Source organism: Apium graveolens, chromosome 9, assembly GCF_009905375.1.
Source record: "Apium graveolens cultivar Ventura chromosome 9, ASM990537v1, whole genome shotgun sequence".
Taxonomy (NCBI): Eukaryota; Viridiplantae; Streptophyta; class Magnoliopsida; order Apiales; family Apiaceae; genus Apium; species Apium graveolens.
The window spans coordinates 136,209,100-136,229,941 of NC_133655.1; the positions used below are offsets into that span (position 1 = coordinate 136,209,100).

Here is a 20,842-nt window from a genome sequence, read left to right on the forward strand (position 1 = left end):
TGATTTGCCACCACAACTGCTATTTGTTTATCAGGTTGGTAGATTATTGTACACTAAAAGGCTTGAAAGAACTTCACTGGCACAGCCTGGGATTAGGCATGATAGTCTCTACTGCTGCAGATGCAGTATACTTATGTTCAAACATTGAAACTCCGGTTCCTGAAAATGAACCTTGAGCAAATGATGCCTAATTTTCAAAAAGATTGTTAGCAGTGTTTTTCTATGCATGGCACAATCATACTCTGTCTACCAAAATTTACATTGGCTTTGGTTGTAACTGGAGTTGGCATATGTTTAACCAATACAAGGTTGACCGGTCTCATTACATGTTTCAAATTCTAGTGCAACTACTACGGGATTTCATATGTGAGTTGGAGGAACAAGATCTTCATTTAAACGGCAAGAGTTCTTGGGGAAAAATGGCAGAAGATGTTAACTATGGTGATAGCTGATGTTAATTTGTTCGGTTCGTCCATGTAATACAGCTTTATTTGTTATTTAAGCTGGTTCAATATGAAGCCCCCCCTTAGTTTTCTTTTCTTTTTATGGATTCATTTTTTGTATGAGGTTATCTAAACAAAGCCTAGAAGGAGATTTTTGTATATTTTAGGGGAAAGGATATTTTTGTATATTTTATGTTCAAGAATTAGAAAATGAGTTCATTTCGTCTGTTCAAAAGTCTTCTGACTAACAGAATAAGTTGTTTTTACCTCTTGTACGGTCTACACAACAATACTTCTCTTTAATGATTTCATTCAATATACATAATGACAACCAAAAACCATAAAAAAAACACCATAAGAACTCAGGAAAGCCTTTTAGCACAACAAAATTGCAGCTGAAAGACATTACTCAAACTAAGAAACACAGATGGGAGGAACTTGAGAAAAAACAATCTGCTATTACTAGCGTAAAGCCTTTAACTTACATGTTAATTGGAAGAAACATATTAGATCTACATGCCTGCACGTTTTTCACTAAATAAATTACATTTGTTGTTCTCAAAACTGCAAGAAAGAGAGAGTAGAACTTGTATGAGAAATTACCAAGTGAGAGTAACAAGAGTTCAGTATCATGCACGTAGTCTAATAGCATCCGCTATGACATTTATCTTCCATTTCAAGTTAACACAGTTGAATTGTCAAAATATATACTCTTCATTAAAAAAATAGCAAAAACTATAGAAAATACGTACCTAAATAAGGATTATATGGTAAGCAAAGCAGTTTGATGCTAAGAGGTAATCCTACATCTCATCTCTGCGGTTGATCTGGGCCAGAAGCTCCAACTGATGGTGTATTTGTGCCGCTAGTTGCTGAACCGTTCTCAGTTGGAGGAGGCACACCCCATTTGCCTTCAGACTCAAGGGGTTCAAAGACATGTACTCCACCATCTGACAGACCCAATGCAAACTGATTTGGTTCTTGTGGATGAGCAGCGATCACCAGTGGATGGATATTAGCATTGCTACAAAGAGACAGGAAATGGAAAGATCAAATAATGATTAAGGAAAGAGGTTTGATATAGTCCAATTCTAGCATTGACTAAGACTTTTATACTACTACCAGAGAGTTACTCCAAACTACTACTTCCATGCTTAATCTTATATAAAATACCAATTTATCAAGTATAATGTCTTGTCAGAGATAAGTTATCTCTACTTTAACTGTAACACCTTAACTTTTAAAATTTCCCTGCAAGTACATATAAGCAATTAGTTTCATTCAAGCAATAAAAGTACCTGACGTTAGGTGAGAGATAGACCAAAGGACTTATGCGGCATCGCAATCGAAGGTGAGTAGCAGTGAATACACACACACTTGCATCCAAGAAACTGGCATATACTAGCTGACTATCGCATGAAAACGTTGCATGAGATATGGGAGCGGCAGATTCACGCGGGACCCACTAAAGACAAAAGCGGATTTAGGAAAATGAAGACTGGAATACAAAAAGTTATTAATGTAACAAATAGCAGATGTAATAGTGAAAGTACCTGTTTCACACATTCTAGTTTTGTTGTCTCATAGATGGCCAGTTGAGACTCATGTACAACAAGAGAGTGCATCTGATCCTGGTGAAATTGTACTCGAGTGTCAGACTGTGCGGTTGCAGTCCTCCCAGCTGGAACCTGCAAGTATCTACTCTTTTGCTTTTCCCATCCGTCTGAACTCCATACACAAAGCTGGAGAGACACGACAGAATTTGAGATATAATATAGAGATAAAGAGACATCTAATGAAGATAACAACTTTTAAACGCAATTGTCTAAAAATGTACAACATCAATTAAAATGTCAACCTGAGCATCTGCACCAGAAGAAACTAGCACATTCAGTACATGAGAGAAAGCAAGCCCGGTAATCTTCTTTGTATGACCTTTTAGTTTGCTTTTGACCTTCGAACATAATTTATAACATCAATAACAGTCATCGATTATAAAACCAAGGATTGTATTATCATCTAAAAACTTGTGTAACATCTATAGAAAGTGCATAATACCTCATCCACACGAACATTATATATCTGAATAGTAGAGTCATCCATGCCAATAGCAATAATATTGTTGTCTTGAGGATGAAATGCAAGAAATGTTGCTGCAGGTGGCGGGGGCATAAACGTCGTCATTGTCTGCACTTGTCCATAAGTGGAAAATCAATGATGAGCAAGAATTGCTGGATATAAAATTATATTTTACATAAAATGCTCTTATATGTTATGTTACCTTGAAAGTCATCATGTTAAACAAAGATATTTTTCCTCCTGATGCTGACATCACATAGGAATCATTCTTGGACAAAGCAAAGCATGCAACTGCATCCTCAGGGTTTGAATCACTCACGTCATTGGTCATTAGAATGCCACTTGATGGTTGCCATAATTGAGGGGAGACACCGGCCGTAGCCTATACCAAAAAGAATCCACTTAAGATGTGTTTGAATTATATTCAAAGAGGCATGTTTTGCAAGTAAACAAGATTTTTACATCCTCATACCTTGCCATTTGAATTTCTTTCACTTCTCTGCCATTTCCATAAAAGATGAACTGCATTTGATGCTAATGCCAGTATAGCATTACCTGAATTTGTATAAATTAACCTTGATATCTGTAATAACCAGAAGTCAGCAATGAGATATATTCCTTGGTCATTAGATGCTTCAAGAGACAACACAGGAATATACCTTAGTCACCCTCATATTTTCAGGAAGTTTCATTGAGCGACACTGGGAAGGTTCAGCAACTTCTGTGAGTTTCCAAATCTTTGATTTGTCATTAGATTCTTCAGTGATCCTCGGCTTAATGTCCCCTAAATTTCTGGCATCTCCATTCTAGCACAGGTAGTGGCAAGTCAATTCATATGTCGTGTCAACATCACAAGAAAGTAAGCGAGAAAAGTGCATGAGCTATGTATCAAATAATATATTGGTAAATTTTTGTACAAAAACTCTTTAGTATGTGATTTTAATTATAAGGAAGTGTAACGTACCACTGCCGAAATGGCAACAGCAGATGAGACTCTATCTCCAAGTCCTGAAGTACCAGCGGCAGCAGTAGCTACAGATATTGTGTTTATTGAAGGCTGCACAGAAACAGGAGTATAAAAGTATGCAAGAGGCATTAAAATACAAAACTGGATGAAAGAAGTTTCTGAATCAGCTACCTTCATTGTTTCAGGAGCTCTTGAAGCATCATAGGATAGATTTTCAATTGTACGTAACAATCTAAGGCCATCGGAATTTACTAAAATTTTGATTCCATTATCATTGGTAGACACAGCTAACAATGAACCATCCTTGTTAAAGCGGATACGTGGACTAGCCTGGAAAATATATTATTATTGATTCCTGGTCATTGTACTGTATACAGTAGCCTCTTGCAAAAAAGACGGATAAATAATTAGTAAAAACTTACTGGAAGGCCTCCATCGGCATCAATACTTGTCAAGATTTGAACATTGTCCATATCCCAGAATTTAATAGTAAATTCATCCCCAGCTGCCAAAAATCGGTTTTTTGTTGTATCAAATTGCACAACGCCCAAAGAACGTTTTCTGAAGCCTAGATACGTCCTTTTAACAGCCCCTTCACTCTCATTCCATTCAACAATGTGTGATTCCCCATCTTTGCTGGTCCCGCATGAAAAGAGCCTGCAAGAAGATATAGCATCACAGGGAAGAAATCACATGTAAGTGAAGGGGGAAATGCTGATGTAATAATTTAGCAACCGAAAATACTAGCAACTGAAAAGACTAGCACACAGAAATCAAGTTGGATTATGTAACCTTGTTCCATCAGCACTATAGGCCATCGTTGTACACCACCGGCCAGGAGCGTCATAGTCAACTCGAGATCCCAAATTGTCATACAACCACGCTTTTATCTTACCATCTAGAGCAGTAGAGAATATAAACTGAAACAAGAGAATAAAGATCATTATGCACAAATCCAATCTAGAAATACACTGGGAGTACAGCAAAAGATATCACCGGAGGCAAATAACAAAATATCTATACCTGAATGTTTTCTTTGTAATGAGGGCATACAGAATAAACTGGAGCTTCATGACCTTCAAAAGTGTACTGTTTTGCCCCAGTTGTAGCATCCCAAACCTGAAATCGGAAGTATATTAAGCGACTGATACAATTGATGTTTATATCTGGTCCACAACAGGGTAGACAAGTTTTGTGCTAAACCAACCTTAATGGTCTTGTCATCCCCACAGGTTATCACACAGAGTTGCTTATTGGGATGAGAGAATGCAAGATCATTTACTCCACCAATATGAGCATCAATCTATAGAAAAAGAAAAGAGTATTACTTGCTGATGCTGAGAACAATATGATGTAGGATTAGGAAAAGGCTAAGCGAGTTGTGGACAAGGATGTCGCACTACCTCCAGATGCTGCCTCATATCTTCACCACCATGATAAGAGTATATTTGTACAATGTGTCTTGAATATGCCACTCCTGTTTAAATTTTAAAATGAGAAACACACTGAATCCTTAACTTTGTTAGTACTTAATACTTATAACCTACACTTACAAACATAACATACCAAACAATGAACCATCCGGGCTCCAAATCACACGGTTAACGGACACGCCGGGATCTTTAACTAGAGCGGCCTGCAATAGGTTTATTAGCATAAATAATTTTCAGATATTACAGTCGCCAAAGCATTACTCCAGACGAAAATTCCCAAAAAATGTCATATATTACTAATCAGAGAAGAGATGGAACCTGCAAAGGCACTGTACAAGCACTGAGATCCCAGACTTTAAAGTTCTTAAGAACAAGTCTCTCTCTGGAACCAACCTCCCATAATCCTGTATCTCCCACATTCGTGCCAACTGTCGAAACATTATTACCAATATAAGTATCCCAAAATGCAGATATAGATATAAAAAATACCACCATCTGTATGTTTACCTAAAAGTAAAGTCTGCTGAACTGGATGAAAATCCATGCTCATAGGAGAGGACCCTTGATTCAAAGTTCGTGCAACATTTTTGGGCAGGTCATCAGGCGCACTGAAAGCCTGAGTAAGGCCATGTCCCGAGAATGACATAGGTAATACATTAATAGGAAGATTTGCCTGGATGACATGCAGATAAATTGAATACGAGGACACCAGATATTTGTCGCACAAAGAGTTACAAATCGAGTTACAACTGCTCGGACAAAGGAATGACAACAAAAATAAAATAACCTCATCAGATAACCCCATTGGCCTTGTTCTTTTCGCAACGTGATCTGAATCTACAGATGGATAATCTAGAGAAGGGTTTGTTTGTGGCGTCCTCGGATGCTTCAAAGCAGCTGTATGATTCACAAACAAAAACAGATTATTATTTAATCAGACTATCACGTTGACAGATGAAGTCTGTCAAGACCACAACAGCATTCAGATAGATTATAAAGAAATACCTGGCATTGACGGGCCACCAAGACCGATACCTCCGCCGGAAACTGCAGGGTGGGCAACTGTAGGAGGATTAGACATCCAGCCGGCAAGAGGAGTTGGAACTGGTGCTGCTGTAGCTTGAAACGGCTGGAGACAAAGAAGAAGACAATTAAAATTATTGCGCAGCTATATCGACCTGATCTTCAATCAGATCAATATCATGAATAACAATATATAAGCTATCAAATCAAATTCGCTAGTGCAAATTGAAAAGTATAACATAGAAAGATCTTTTATTTTATATTGGACCCAAAATAGGATACCCAGTCTAATCAAAAATTGCTTTGAATTAAAGATAATTCCCCTCCATCCCATTAATATTGTCCATGGACACAATATTACGTTTTATTCACTCAAAACATAAACTAAGAGTTACATAAAATCTTAATGTAACGTATTAACTGAATGTGGACAACTTTTGGAACAAATTACAAATAAAGTCCAATATAAATGGGACGGAGGGAGTATTTCTTAACATAAGAAAATGAGGTTACACAAACAAAGCCAGAGTCAGAAGGGGATACTTTTTTAGGTCGGAAAGTATTCTATTTGGAAGTTCTGTTATATTCACTTTGTATTGTACAAAAAAGGAATAATATTTCTGTATGTGCGCCTGAGAAACATCAAGTTAAAATTAAAATCTATGCAAAATACAAACCCCATGTGCACCCAGAGGTGGAAAGCCTCCAGCTTTTTGTAAAGGTCCAAGCAGCGGATTAGCGGCCGGTGATGGAGCACGTGCACCATTTGGTTGGGCACATGAATGATCCACAAATAGAGTTTTGATATCTGGATTTGGTCTGGGATTTTTACAAAGTTGATGCTGCCAATTCAAACTGCAAGAAGGATGTTGTCAGTTCTAAGTGCTAATAATGTAGAATAAGGTTTTTGAAAACCGTCTGCCGGACTACTGTCAGCCTCTGCAGCTGACATTTTGTAGGCTACAACTAGAAGACGATATTTGTTGTGTGTGACAGATTCCTATTCACATATAACAATCTTAAAATATAGTAGTAATCGAAATTCAATGAAGTTACCTTTGGTTGATGAGAGTACGCAGCCTTGAATTTCTGAGAGTAGGAAATTGCAATTTTTCACGAAATAAGGGGTTTGCTTCAATAAGCTTCTTCAGCTCGACCAACATAATTGCTCTTGCAGATTTTGTATCTCCATATTTTGACAGCTGCTCATTCTCCCTAACAACACAGGGAACGCAACTTCAAATTTCATATTTCCTTCTTTATTTCTACTTTTTGAAAGTTGATATTCAAGACCACTTGCCTGAAATTCTCCAGTGTCAGAAGCTGAGTAATTTCTTTGAAAAGCTCTTCATTAAATGAGGCAAAAACTTTAAGATCCTTTACAAGTATTTCCACAGCTTTGGACCTATCATTCCTGTAAAAGATTATATACCCAATATTACTATGCTTAGTTTTTCAAGACGTAAAGGTCAGCATTGGGCATTTACAGAGATATATGTCCTGATAAAATTAGAATTAGAATGCTTACTTATCCAGTGCTTCAAGATACTTCTGTTTCCTTATCTCAAAGAAAATTTTCATTGAATATCGGTTGTCATCTACCTTTGTGAAACCAGAAAGGTATTTCTCAACTTCATCCCAGTTCCCATTATGCACTTCTTCCTCAAAGTATTTCATGTTGAAGTAAAATCCAGATTCTTGTTCAAGTCTATTACCATACAAAATTCCAAAATAGGCAATGTTGAATTACTATTATTCATCTAAACTAATCAACAGAAACAAAAAAGGGCAGATAAATACATGTATATGAAAGAGAAAAATCCTTGAATTGAAAACAAAACCACCTACTTGTGAACAGTCTCCTTAAATTTTTCCTCATCGAGAAACTGTAGAATCAAGAACACAAGCTCTCTACTGAGAGAAGACATTGTATCTTATAAATAGCCGCCTCCAACTCTGAAAAAAGATAATGAATCACGTATAAATCCAGATCTGTAAAACCCCAAAACATATTTATAAACACCAGGTCAGCTACCACTAGGCCAAATTAAAAAACTTTAAAGTACTAGATCTTTTCTATTATTGCTAAACACAAGCTTCAACATTATTTTTGATTAAACAAAGGCACAACTAAAAATTCTTGAAAGACTAACCAGAGACTTATTAGATCATTAGTAAACTAATGTTAAAATGTTAAAAACACAAAACCCACTTAAAAACAGATCATCATGATGGTGTAGTTGAAGCATGCACCGACATAAATCAAGAATCTAAAAGTTGCCCCAAAAAATGAAAATTAGGGTTCTTTAAAGAATCAGAAACATAAAAAGCAATCAGCTTTAAAGGTACAAGAATCAAATACACAAAGGGCAGAAAGCAAATGCTTAAAATCTCTATAAAGCAAGTCAAGGAGAGAGAGAGAGATGAAAACATACAAAGTTTTTGTAAGTATATGAAGAAGGGGGGATGAAATGGAGGACTTACTGAGGATAGATGGAAGAGAGGGGTGATGCAAAAGCAAAGACTTTGATCTTTCTTTCAATCTAGATATGTATGTATGCTCCACTTTCTCTCTCTTGTATAATATATACAAGAGAGTGTGTATCTATAGGATGAGTCTGTTTCTGGCAATAAATATGGGGTTTAATTTCTCTCTCTACTCTATCATGGGTGAAGAAATTAAAATACTGGACTACTAGTACTATCTCCCAACCATGACATTACTCTCACAAAAACTACATTTTTATAGAGGGGGGACAGATATAAAAGACCTACTACTTATAAGGTTGATAAGTTAATGCACTTATCATCGTAATAAGCAAGTAACGTCTCCGCGTTATAAGTAGGAAAGACTATTGTTGTGATAACTACATGTCTTGTTTGATAACACAGTTGACTTATAAGTGGGCCAGATGAGCCGGCTAGGATGAGTCCAACACATCGGCTTGGAATCTTTTAGTTGTACAGCTGTCTGGCTCTACCCTCTCTCTTTTTGCCCTTTTCCCACTAAACTCTGTCGATCACTCCACATTCACCAACAAGTCAAAGAAATGAATACTAGTCCTATATACGTGTACTAATTTTTTGTAAGTTTTTTTAAGAATAATGGCCGAGGTATTGAGCACGGTTGGATAGCTCAAGTGGTAAAGGGCTTATCCTTTGTCGTCCCAGATCCTGGGTTCGATCCTGGCTCACCCCGAGAATTGTTGAGAACAGATACTCATTTCTAAGGCTATAAGCCAAAATTAGTCAAAAAAAATGGCCGAGGTATTAAATTAGTATTTAAAATGATTTTCAAATGACACATGTCATGTATTGACAAGTTACAGATTAACTACTTTATAGCCCCTTTTTTTGTATACGGGGATCTCAAAAATTATTTAATAAAATAAATTTATAATTCAAATTGAATAATATGATTATGAAAAATTAAATTATCTATATAATAAGTGTATTGCATCTATATATGATGATAAATTTATTTAAAAACTACTTTCGTTATATATATTATTTTTATGTTATATATTTTATGAGATTATTTCTATAATATGTTGAAATTTAAACTTTACTTCAAATTTGTATTAAAAACTTACCATAAGTAACACAATTCATATTTAAAATTGTATTGCAAAGTTTCTATAATAAAAATGGGTCATAATAAGTACATGGATCTTTTATAAATCTAATATGGATACCAAACCTAAAAATGGATAGTCCACTGGGTCAAATTAAAGTTAAAAATCATATCCGAACCAAAATATGGATACCAAACTTTAGGAAAGGGTTATCCAACAATTTATAATATAGAGATATAGATTAATAAAGTAGATTGTTCGCATTCACATAAATCACGTCAATAATAACATCTCAAATTGTCAAGTGACCATTGTCTCATCATTTCAGACCAAATTTTGATACTCAATTTGGTAAATCTGGTATTAATTTTTTTAATACGACATGATATTATTTTGGAAGCCGACTTTAGACTCGTAATTTACTAAACGATACACAAATTTAGTGTTCATATTTATATTTTGGATACACCACAAAAAAATATATTGGGGGTTTATTCGACTTGAATTTTAGTGGATTCATAATAATTCGTGAATTTTGAATGATTGTGCCTGATTTTTATTTCTACACGGGAAAAAACATCTTGTAGAGTCTTACTGATTCAAATCGAGATTTCGACGAATCCTTCAAAATTTCATGAATTTTGCTAAGATTTCTGAAAACATAAAATACACTAGCAAATCTCTCAAAATCTATCATTTTATCAAATACAAAAAATGAACTTTTGAATACCATCAAATTTTATTTTATTTTTAAAAATCCAAATTGAATACCATAAAATTTTAATGGATTTTTTAAAATTTAAATTGAATACCCCTGATTTAAAAAACATATAATACTTGTTGAATACCACTGGATTTTAAATGTTTTATTGAATCCAATTTGAATACACCGTGACTTTGAAATTCCAAAAAAAAACTCTTAAAATTCCAACTGAATACACCTCATTTAGTGTTGGTATTTTGTTTACCCTTCAGCACGACGTAAAACATACAATATATAAATTTATAAATATATATTAATATTTATAATCAATATATTTATATTTTTCCAAAATAAGATATGTTATTCCCTAACAATCTAACAATAAAATTACACGAATAAAATTCTGGTTTCTCTTGAAAAATTGAAAATCTCTTTACGAATATATATAACAATGTTTGAATAAGTTAGGTGCGGATAAGAAGTATTCAGGTATTCAAAATAAAAAATAAATAAACAAAGCTGTTTCAAAACTTTCTGGTGGATTGATATCTCCACCAAAGATATATATAAATGTAGAAGATCTCTGTATTGCAAAAACACACAGCTGCTTACAAGAGTTCTTACAAACTGAACATGAGAGTGCTTACAAGAGTTCTTACAAACTGAACATGAGAGTGCTAAAAGATACAACATACAAATGCTCTCTAGTTCTTGCTTGTATTGACCGTGTCAATCGATAATTAACTCTTCACTACACTTGGTTTATATATCATCAAGTTACATGTGTAATAAGATGAAATATAAATCTATTATCTAGGTCTAATCACATATTTTTTCATTTTTCTGTCCCATGCAATCCAGATAAATACAGCACCTTTGAACGTCCATATTTTGCATGGAAATGGAAATGCTTCTTGATCTTCATAAATCTGATTACAGGCTGCCACATGCCTTTTATATACAATTAACCCATGTGATTGTCTAGTCGCTTTCAACTGCTATATGAATCTGTTATTCGTTGATAATCGGCATGGATTATCCGTTGAGTCTTTCATGGATCATCCGTTGAAAGTGCCTTGAGTCATCCATTGAGTGCTTTGCGGTTTATCCGTTGATAGTGTTTCCTTAGCAGTTGATACTCTTTCACCTATTTATAATTATCCAACCTATTTTGCAGATCTTGCTAGTAGTCAACATGACTTGGAATATCTAACAATTTCTAAACCTCTAAGATATTATAGTATACATGAATGTGTTACAGACTTATTTAAACATAAGCTACTCCATCACTTGATGGTTACAAAAATCATTTAACTTATCTACTTAGAGTGTTTTGTCAAGTTATATCATCAAGCATACATAATCTCCCCCAATTTATGTCTAATAGAATTATAGGAATAAATTCAGGTTAACTTGATGATAACAAACACCCTAATAAAAATTAAGACAATAAGCAATAGATAAATTACAAAATGCTTCAAAGTAAAATTTGAACAAAGGAAGTTGAGTGTAGTTACATGTCATTTCAAGATGCTCCTCTAGTTTGAACTGATTATTTCTTTTTCCTTGAATCCCTAGTCCTCTTTCTCAGCCTTTTGTCATTCTCCTCAATTTGGTATTGGAGTTGTCTAAAGAATTCAGCTTCATTTCCATCATTGAGATCCAGCATCTCCTGCATTTCTTTGAGTGTATCATTGCTTGATATTTGTAGCTGGTCTTCAAGTCTGGAAAATCTTCCGACATCCTTTTCATCTCGAAACTTTATCATCCAATAAGGTCTCAAATGTATTGTATCACCATTGTATGGAATATTTAAATCTCTAGGCAGTGCATTTGGATTTATCCGACTTTGTTTTATTTGGCTGATCTTGCTAAGTGCATCAGATTTGGCAGCTTTGGTGAAGCCAAAATCCTTTTTCATTGCAGAGAACACCTTCACAAGAACATCGTGACTTTCATTGAGAATTCTGTGTAAAGGCCAAGTGATCTCCTTGCCTCCCTTGTATTTAAACACCAATCTTTCTGACAACTTGTTGTAAGCATCAATTCCTCTTACTTCATCTAGCTCATCCAAGAAAAGATTGATATCTGAGAATTTTTTGATGTCACGTATGAATAGCTGATTATCTTTATTAACTTTGGGATTCGGCTTAGAAACCACTTTCATTTGAGGTGGATTTGACTTGACTCATACACTTCTATTCCTTGGATTTCTCTTTTTGGTGGGCAGTGGTAGATTGAATTCAGGTAAAGGCGGACTGTTCCAATCTATGGGTTCATCCTTGGGTAAGATAGGCTCACCATGAAAGTTGATGCCTGGATGAACCTAGAATTCAACAGGTTCCTCAGTGGACACAGTTGGTTTATTTGTAGTTGTAGATTGAACTTGATCAGTTTCCTTTTCAGTAGGACTAGTTGGCTTTTTTGCATTAGCTTTCTTTCTAATCCTCTTTACCCACTCTAGTTTATCTTCATTCTTCTTTGGTTCATCAGCTAAAGTCTTCTCAATTTCAATTGAAACAGCCTGCATTCCAAGTTTTCTTTTCAATCCTTTAATGGCTTGCTTCTTCCTACTTCTCTAAGCTCCAAGTCTTCTGTTTTCTTCTTCTTTAGCTTCCCCAAACTGAGAGTGTCCATTCATCACACAGATCATTTTGCCATATCTATATATTCTTGCAATTTTTGGTCTTAACATGGCACCTTTGGTGATTTTGAAGCTTTCAATTGATGTACCCATCAGTTTGCCTTTATCACGCCTAGGAGGAGAATAGTCAACCAAAATTGGGTGTTTTGTTGATATTGTGACACTTGCTTGTTTAGACTTTAGCACTATAAAGTTGTTGAACTCATTCTTTGTTGAGGGTTCACCTTTATCTCCTTTTCCTAGTTGCATATCATCCATGGTGATTGGCTCCAACTGTGTGAAATGCTTCACTGATTGATCATGGGTAGCAGTTGAGCCAAAAACCTTCTCAATTATGTCATCAATCTTCTTCATTTGCTCTTTTAACTTGAGCTCAGCTGCTACGAGATTGATCAGATAAATGATGTCCAAAGCTGGTGGCTTAGAGATAGTAATAGCTGGTACTATCACCTTGTTGACTTGAATATTCACATCCTTCTTCCCTTTTTTGTTATCATCAAGTGAAACAGGGTTAGAAGTTTGATCAGCCACCAACTGTTGAAGTAATTGAGTTTGAGCTTCTTGGTTTTCTTGGCCACTGCATTCTCAACAGCTGTCATTCTGGAACCCAAGGCCTCAACCGTCCTATTGAAATCACTGTCCTTTCCGAGTTTCCAGTGAATATCCTTCATAGTTGACTCATGAATCTTGACCTCTATTTTAACATTGATGTATTTATTGACTATATCAATGGAATATTTGAGCTCATCCATATCTTGATTATATTTAAGAGTCTGAATTCTGTGCAACTGTAGAGATTCAAAATGGGCTTCTAAAAGACATCTGGTACTAGCATTAGTGGTGGCTTGAATGACTGATTAAGTCTGAGAAATAAACTTGAACATTATGGAGCTGAAATGATGATAACTACAATCCTTGGTTAACATCCAGGCGGGAGTACCTGTAGAGGAACTAGGGCCTACAACTCCCCCTAAATTCATGCCAGCTGTATCAATATCTTCCCCATTTGACTCATCACCAAAAGATTCACCAGAATCATACTTAAAATAATCACCAGCTGTAGGTGGAAGAGATTTGATTACATCCTTTGCTCTTAGCATTGAAGCTATAGTATGTACCAGATTGAGAATCCTCTCTACATCCTCATTGCCCTGAACAACCAATATTTGGTAGGCTGTAACATGATGGCTAAATGTTTCAGCATATAGGGAAATGGAATATATAAAAACCCTGTAATCTTGCTGATATAGTTTGTTCCTTTCTGCCTCATTGACATTCATTGACTCACTTGCAACGGTTTTCAACCTTATTTCTCTCATTTTCTCTCTCTTTTTGCATCAAGGGATCCCCTTAGCTTCCCACCCTCACATTCACCATCTAAGGTGGGACTCCTCTCACTCACTTTTACCATGCTGGAAGAAATAGCATGTGGAGGTTCACTCATTTCCTCTCCTTTTTCATGAGAGCAACTCAGCCTCTCACTCAAGTCACTCCCTTCCCTCAAACCTATGAGTGATTATACAACTACTAAGTCATCTGCACTTGTAACACCTTTAGAGATTTCAGGTGGTGCAATGACTGTCAATGGATAAGTGATATCCGTCAAAGTAGGAGTCGTGAGTATCAACAGATGAATGTTGTTAAGCTTATGCGTCGAGGGACAATTATTTATCAACGGATGAGGAATATCCGTCGAAGAGGTAGAAATAATAGATTTAGGAGTTGAAACTATGGTTGAGTCTGTGGAGATTGATTTTAGATTTTTGCACAGAATCATCATTGGTTTCAGAAAAAAGGGCAAGTGAGCCAACAAATCATCAATAAATTGATGCTCACTTGCTTTAGATTTTGGCTCCTCAAAAAATTTTAAAGATGGAGAATCAGGAATTGATGTTTATCGTATCCACATCCAATGAGTTTGTGGAAGAATTTTGTGTGTGTGGTGTATTGATAATGAGAGATTTTGGCCATGACTCCACATTTATTGGAGCCACATCAACAGGACTTTGAGATGGTGCAGTAATTGAGTCTTTGACTTCAGTTGGCACTGTGTGTGCACCCTGCGACTTTCCCATTGGTTTTGATTTCTTCTTTCTGGTATAAATTTGAGTTTGGTATGTGTCCCTTCCCCTTTTGGCATGTGCTCTTGGTTGAGAGCTTGTTTCAATAGTTACATCCTTTTGGGAGGATGTAACCAGAAATAAGCTAAATTCCTTATTAAGCACCACAGTCTGTTGGGAGACTACGGTGTGGCTGGTTTGGGTCACACATACCTCACCCTCCTTATCCTTGGGGTTTCTTTGATGTTCATCCCTTCCCTCACCCACCTTACTACCCTGAGCACTCCCCTCAAGTGAAGCGGTAGTTGTTACAACTGATATCTTTTGAGAGATAACTGTTGGTGAGACTGCGTAGCCGTATGAACAATTACGTGATAACTCAACACGATAACAACACTAGAATAAGATAGGTTAATAATACTATGTATACACAAGAAATCCGGAAGAATGAAGACAAGGAAAATACAAAGAATCAGAAGATTAGAAGAAGGCCTGAAGTCTGTTTACATGTCACTGAAAGAAGTTCATTAATATGTTCATGCCTCAGTGAAGAATAAAAGTTAAAGACTTTCAGGGTTTAAGAAATGATGAAGATTCAGTGTATAAGTGCTACCAGAAGATTTCAGTGTATTGGCATTGATTGAAATTAGATAGTTTATGAAGCATAGGAATCTGAAGAATTGAAGGCATGGTATAGACAGAGGTTAAAGTAGACAGCTCAGTCTTGAAGTTATACTCACTCACAAGAGTTCATTTATATGTTCAAGCGTCGGTGAAGAACAGTGAATAAAGTATTCAAGATTGTAGTAGCAATGAAGATGTTGTCTAAAGTACCAGAAAGAATTCCAGTGAATATACATTTATTTATTGACAGTCAGTGTTAAAAGCAATGGATATTCAACCAATCTGTATCAACTCAGAAACACAAGACAAATTGAATTAGGTTCTCTCAATGCTAGTTGTTTGTGAACCAGACCAGTGCACCAAACATCAGTATACAAGAAGGGATTTTAATTCAGTTACAGAAGAAAGTGTTGATACAGTGAAGAATGGCAAAACAGAAGTAAAAACATTCTAAGGCAAATAGCTTATCATCTTGGTCGCCATAGAGATGTAAAACCATTCCCTCTGTGTAATCTCTGTGGTCGCCACAGAGCAGTCGCCATAGAGAATTACTCTAAGGCCGTAGAGAATTACTCTAAGGCAACACACTGGTCACCACAGAGAATTACACTAAGGCAACACACTGGTCTCCATAGAGAATTACCCTAAGGCACCACAGTGGTCGCCATAGAGAATCACTCTAAGGCACCAGTGGTCGTCATATAGAATCAACTGATCGACATAGAGCAACACAGAATACCCTGGCCGCCATTGAGAAGAAGTCAATGAAATGCTCTCCAGTCGCCATAGAACACTTGGTTGATTTTCTAGTGAATCTGAATGCAGCATTTTAAGGATGAATATGGACACAAAGCTGCCACATGTCCAAATGAATTGAAAGTCTATACTTTAAAGCAGAATGAATCAGTTGTATTATTCTGAGTTTTTATCTTCTTCTCCGACGAGAGGAGATAAAACAAGCAGCAAAGAAAATACAGAGAAGCTTCGGGCACATTGTAAATCCGTATAACTTCTCACCAGAGTAAAGTTATAATGCCCGATTTAATTCTTGTATATTCATAGGGGAATTATAATCGTTACCCGGTAATTAAATCCTTAGACAAACAAAAGCTAGATCATTGTATAGGATTTAGTTTGTTGATCTTTGTAGAATCCAGAAACTTTGTTGTTCTTAGATTGTAGCCGGTTAATTTATTTACCAGAGTGTAACAACACCCCTCGCGAATTTATATATGAATATATACTTCCCCGAATATCTTGTGTTCCTCGTTTTATATTCCCAAACACTATTCACCTCAAAAACATGGAACCACTAACCGAGCACTAAATCTTATATTCGCTAAAGATTTGAAAGAATTTTTAATTTAGTGATTATCGTATTAAACCCCCCCCCTTCTACGATAATTCGGGACCTAACAATTGGTATCAGAGCTTGTTGATCGATATATAGATCAGATCCAGTGTGTCAGTCCAAACAGTCAAGTTCTCATATTTTCAGATTTTTTAATTTTCAAAAATTATCAACACTTGAGATTTTTGAATTTTAAATAATTTGGAATCAACCATAATTTTTATTTCTGATTTATTTATTTTTCCATAAAATTTAAAATCTTAAATTTAATTTTTTCTTAAATAATAATTTATATTTTTATTTAATTTTTAAGGAAATTCAAAATTTTTGAAAATTAGATTTTACGTAAATATTTATTTTTGATTAATTTATTTTCTAAGAAAATAAAAAATTCTGGAAATTTAAATTTCTCTTAAATATTAAATTAAGGGTACTCAAAGTATTGGTAGACTTAAGATTCCTCCGGGCGTTAAAGATGATTTTAATCTTTCGAAGAAAACGAAGACCATGTGCTATTCAGACGAAAAAATTTCCGAATACGGAAATTGAAGATAATGGTTTTCTTAATCCAACAAAATTGATTTCAAGACATAGACGAAAATTATGGAACTTCCTCAAAGGCTTACTCCATAGGATAACACTGAGTTTTCAGACGCAGGAAATGAATGAAATTTCTACGGGTACAATTTTTTTTAGAGATTTTAAGACAATCTATGATTCCAGATTATATAGTCACACAGTAGTTTGTACCAATGATGTATTTATCCGGGAATCAATGAGATCATATATGCAGAAATCGTGGAGGTCAGAGAGAATAGTGGGGACATATAGATATCCCAGTTACATGTAGTAAAGTTGGAACCGCAGGACAGAATGTAAGAGTTACTGATAGCTGAATCAGAGGAAGCTCAGGTAGAATTACTTGAGGGACTAGACGTCAGGGCACTGTTTCACTTGTCAGGGAAGTTTAGTCACATCAGATTCACAAGGAGTACATAAGATATATCCAGAGATCAAGCCTATCTATTCCGAAGCAGAGATTCTTACAGATTCATTTCAAGGGGTGATTACAAGACTGAGATTGGGACAGAAACAAGATTTGATAGCTACAGTTATGACAAGAAATATGTGTTAAGTAACTATCAGGGGTTTTGCTACAACAGAACAAGAAGCTTGACAAATAAGGATCAATAGGGATTCAGTTGAAGAGTTGTGACAAAGGTGGAATGTTTTCTTAGAAAAGCATCCAGCCAAAACTTATAGTGCACGGGAAAGAGTTGGGATGGATCAGATGACGAGAATCATGAATATCTTGCTTTCATAGCAATCTCTGAAGATGGTCCAACTCACATATCTCAGATTTCAATTTCTTGAACCACTGCAATATTTTGCTCTTAATATTCAATGCATGATAAGATCTTAGTGTTTAAATGTTTAACACTCGCACAAGCATGATAGCATCACACATTGATAATGCTGAACTAGTTCACTAGAATATTTTTGTGGTAACTAGGATTGATGTTTAACTTGTGCATGTTACTTTAGATGATCTTAAATAATGGTTTGAATATTTGTTGAACGTGATTAATTGCTTTAGTGAGATATATGTTTTCCAGCATATAAGACCTTTATTTATGCTTTTCTCCTGTATTCTACTATATTGTGATTTATTCATTTGATCTGAATTATTTGTTAAGATGTGTTTGTTTATAATTGGATTAAGATAGCTAGATGAGATACATCAACAAGATTGGACTCGATAGAATTAGTGATTTACTTGTTAATTCTGTTTGTTTCATATCATGCATGTCTTGCTGAATTCTTATGCGTAATTTTCTGAATGAATGTCATGTACTCCTATTTCAATGCTTGCATATTCTTATTCCATGAAGGCATCGCTTAGTACTTGCATTATTTATAGAAGAAGCATATTTAGGATTACAATAGGACAAAGACTGCTAGTCCTCCTTATGTAAGGTTGGAACCATTTTTCCCTTAGCCAAGAGATAAACTTTCAAGGGTATTAAAATGGAGAAAATGGTCAGTCAAAGATAAGAATTAGCATGATAAGGTTGCTGCTATTTTTATCTCTGCTTATAGTAAAATCTCTAATCCATATGGACCCAAACTGATAAGTTGGGTACCAAGAACTGTTAATCCATTTGTGAGTGCAAGACATAACAGGTTAATTGATTCATATGTATTCTTGGTAATTCATACTCAAGGCATATGATCAAAGAAAGAGCCTCACAATCAAATGTGATTGACAAAAACTATTCCATCAATAATCTTTGGAGATTACAACAAAGGTTTTCATTACGGGAAAAGTTATACGGAAAAAGGGATGTTATCATAAATTTAACAATTGCTATCACTGATAACAACTAATTATTGGAGTCATTGATAACAATTGAAGCATCTTTCTTGCTAGAGAATCAAGGCACAAATCCTCTTATCAGACAATTCTGCATCAAAGGATAAAATGTCAATTCAAAGAAGGATTAGTGTATCATCTGAAGCAGGAAGGTTGAGAAGCTTGCTCTGATTAAGAGTAAGGAAAGGATATGCTCGTGGCTAGACTGGAATCTCAGGAAAGGTGAAGTCAATGGTTTCTACCGTAAAGCTTCAGCTGACAAAAGCTTAGCTATGGCATTAGAAGCTCTCACCCTTGAACATTAACACAAGGAACTCTTTTGTAAAAAGGGTTTAGTGCGAGGACTGCCTCATCTGGAATTCAGAAGGATGAAGAATGTGAGGCATGTCAAAAAGGGAAGTCAAAGATAATATCACATCAAAGTAAAGATATACCTTAGTGATGATGGTTGACTACTCTTATTAAACAAAGTTGTTGTTCGTGCATTCTAAAGACAAGACATCACAGATGGTGATTGATCATATCAGAAGATCAAGCTGGGAGCAACTGTAAAAGAAATAATCTTGTGGTCAGATAATGAGACTGAATTCAAGAAGCAGTTCTTATTAATATATGTAACATCAAGAATATTTTGAGACATATTCAGCACTGGGAGCTCCGTGTCAGAATGGAGTGGTACAAAGAAAGAACCGGAACTTGATTAAAGCTACAAGGGTAATGTCAAGCTAATCAAGACTTTTTAAATACCAAAGGGTTGGAGTAGTCAATACAGTTTGCAACAAGTAAGATCAAGCATTGATCGAGATGTATACATGAAGACCACTAATGAGTTAATGGCCAACAGAAGCAAACAATGGATAACCTGAAAGTGTTTGGAGTGAATGTTCTACAAAAGCAAACAATTAAATATTTTTAGTTGTTTGAAGAACTTGGCATTTGTAGCTAAAACAAGTTAGGATATTTTCAATGGCTACTCAGTGAAGTCTACAACCTACAGGGCATTTGTGGTTGATCAACATAAGGTGATAGACAGTCAAAGTGCACAGTTCAACAACTCCATGTTCCAAGCTGTTAAAGGAGAAATTAATGGTATTGATGATTCATATCCAAGCAATGGAATGGCAGTGTATAACACAACTCATTATTTCAATGAAGTCAGTTAGCAAGGGTAAGGTTTTTCAGGAAATCCCAGTAATAGCTTAGGGGGAGCAATAGAAGGATCAACTAGTCAGACACAACACCACATTAAAAATCAGAGGACACTAAAGAACATATCTATTGAGACAAAGGGTTTGATGTCAATATTATTCCCAGAGTCTAGTTCTTAAGTGATTCAGATGGTGGAGTAATGATTAAAATGGCTACTGAGTGTGTATGTTTATTTCTCTAGTTTTCTATTTGAAAAAGAAACTGAGAAAGTTACAGAAGCTCTAATAGATCCGGATTGGTTGGGTGATTGTAAAGCAAGATGAGCTTAATCAGTCAACAAACATATTATAGGGAAGCTGGTATCCAAACCAAATGACAATATTGTAATTGGTACAAGGATAACCAGAAGTCATACTG

The 20,842-nt window shown here is 35.4% G+C and overlaps 1 protein-coding gene across 4 annotated transcripts; it reads right to left on the bottom strand.

The window, feature by feature from the left end:
• Positions 1-22: 22 nt before the first annotated feature.
• LOC141684554 (protein TOPLESS-like) lies at positions 23-8,652 on the bottom strand. Of its 4 annotated transcripts, XM_074489587.1 has the most exons (28): positions 8,430-8,652; positions 7,794-7,901; positions 7,474-7,653; positions 7,246-7,359; positions 7,002-7,160; positions 6,623-6,800; positions 5,928-6,051; positions 5,710-5,819; positions 5,430-5,595; positions 5,241-5,350; positions 5,056-5,125; positions 4,893-4,966; positions 4,697-4,792; positions 4,513-4,608; positions 4,282-4,409; positions 3,912-4,146; positions 3,661-3,819; positions 3,487-3,579; positions 3,182-3,328; positions 2,995-3,105; positions 2,725-2,904; positions 2,502-2,630; positions 2,302-2,397; positions 1,997-2,185; positions 1,742-1,908; positions 1,196-1,467; positions 929-1,007; positions 23-159 (listed from the first exon to the last, which is right to left on the bottom strand). In XM_074489587.1, the coding sequence occupies exons 2-26, from the start codon at positions 7,871-7,873 to the stop codon at positions 1,254-1,256; spliced, it is 3,405 nt and encodes a 1,134-aa protein (XP_074345688.1). In that variant the 5' UTR covers positions 7,874-7,901; positions 8,430-8,652; the 3' UTR covers positions 23-159; positions 929-1,007; positions 1,196-1,253. The 4 variants fall into 4 exon arrangements, with proteins under 4 accessions (XP_074345688.1, XP_074345686.1, XP_074345689.1 ...); XM_074489585.1 differs by lacking the exon at positions 23-159 and having other exon boundaries at positions 882-1,007; XM_074489588.1 differs by lacking the exon at positions 23-159 and having other exon boundaries at positions 882-1,111.
• Between the last annotated feature and the right edge of the window lie 12,190 nt (positions 8,653-20,842).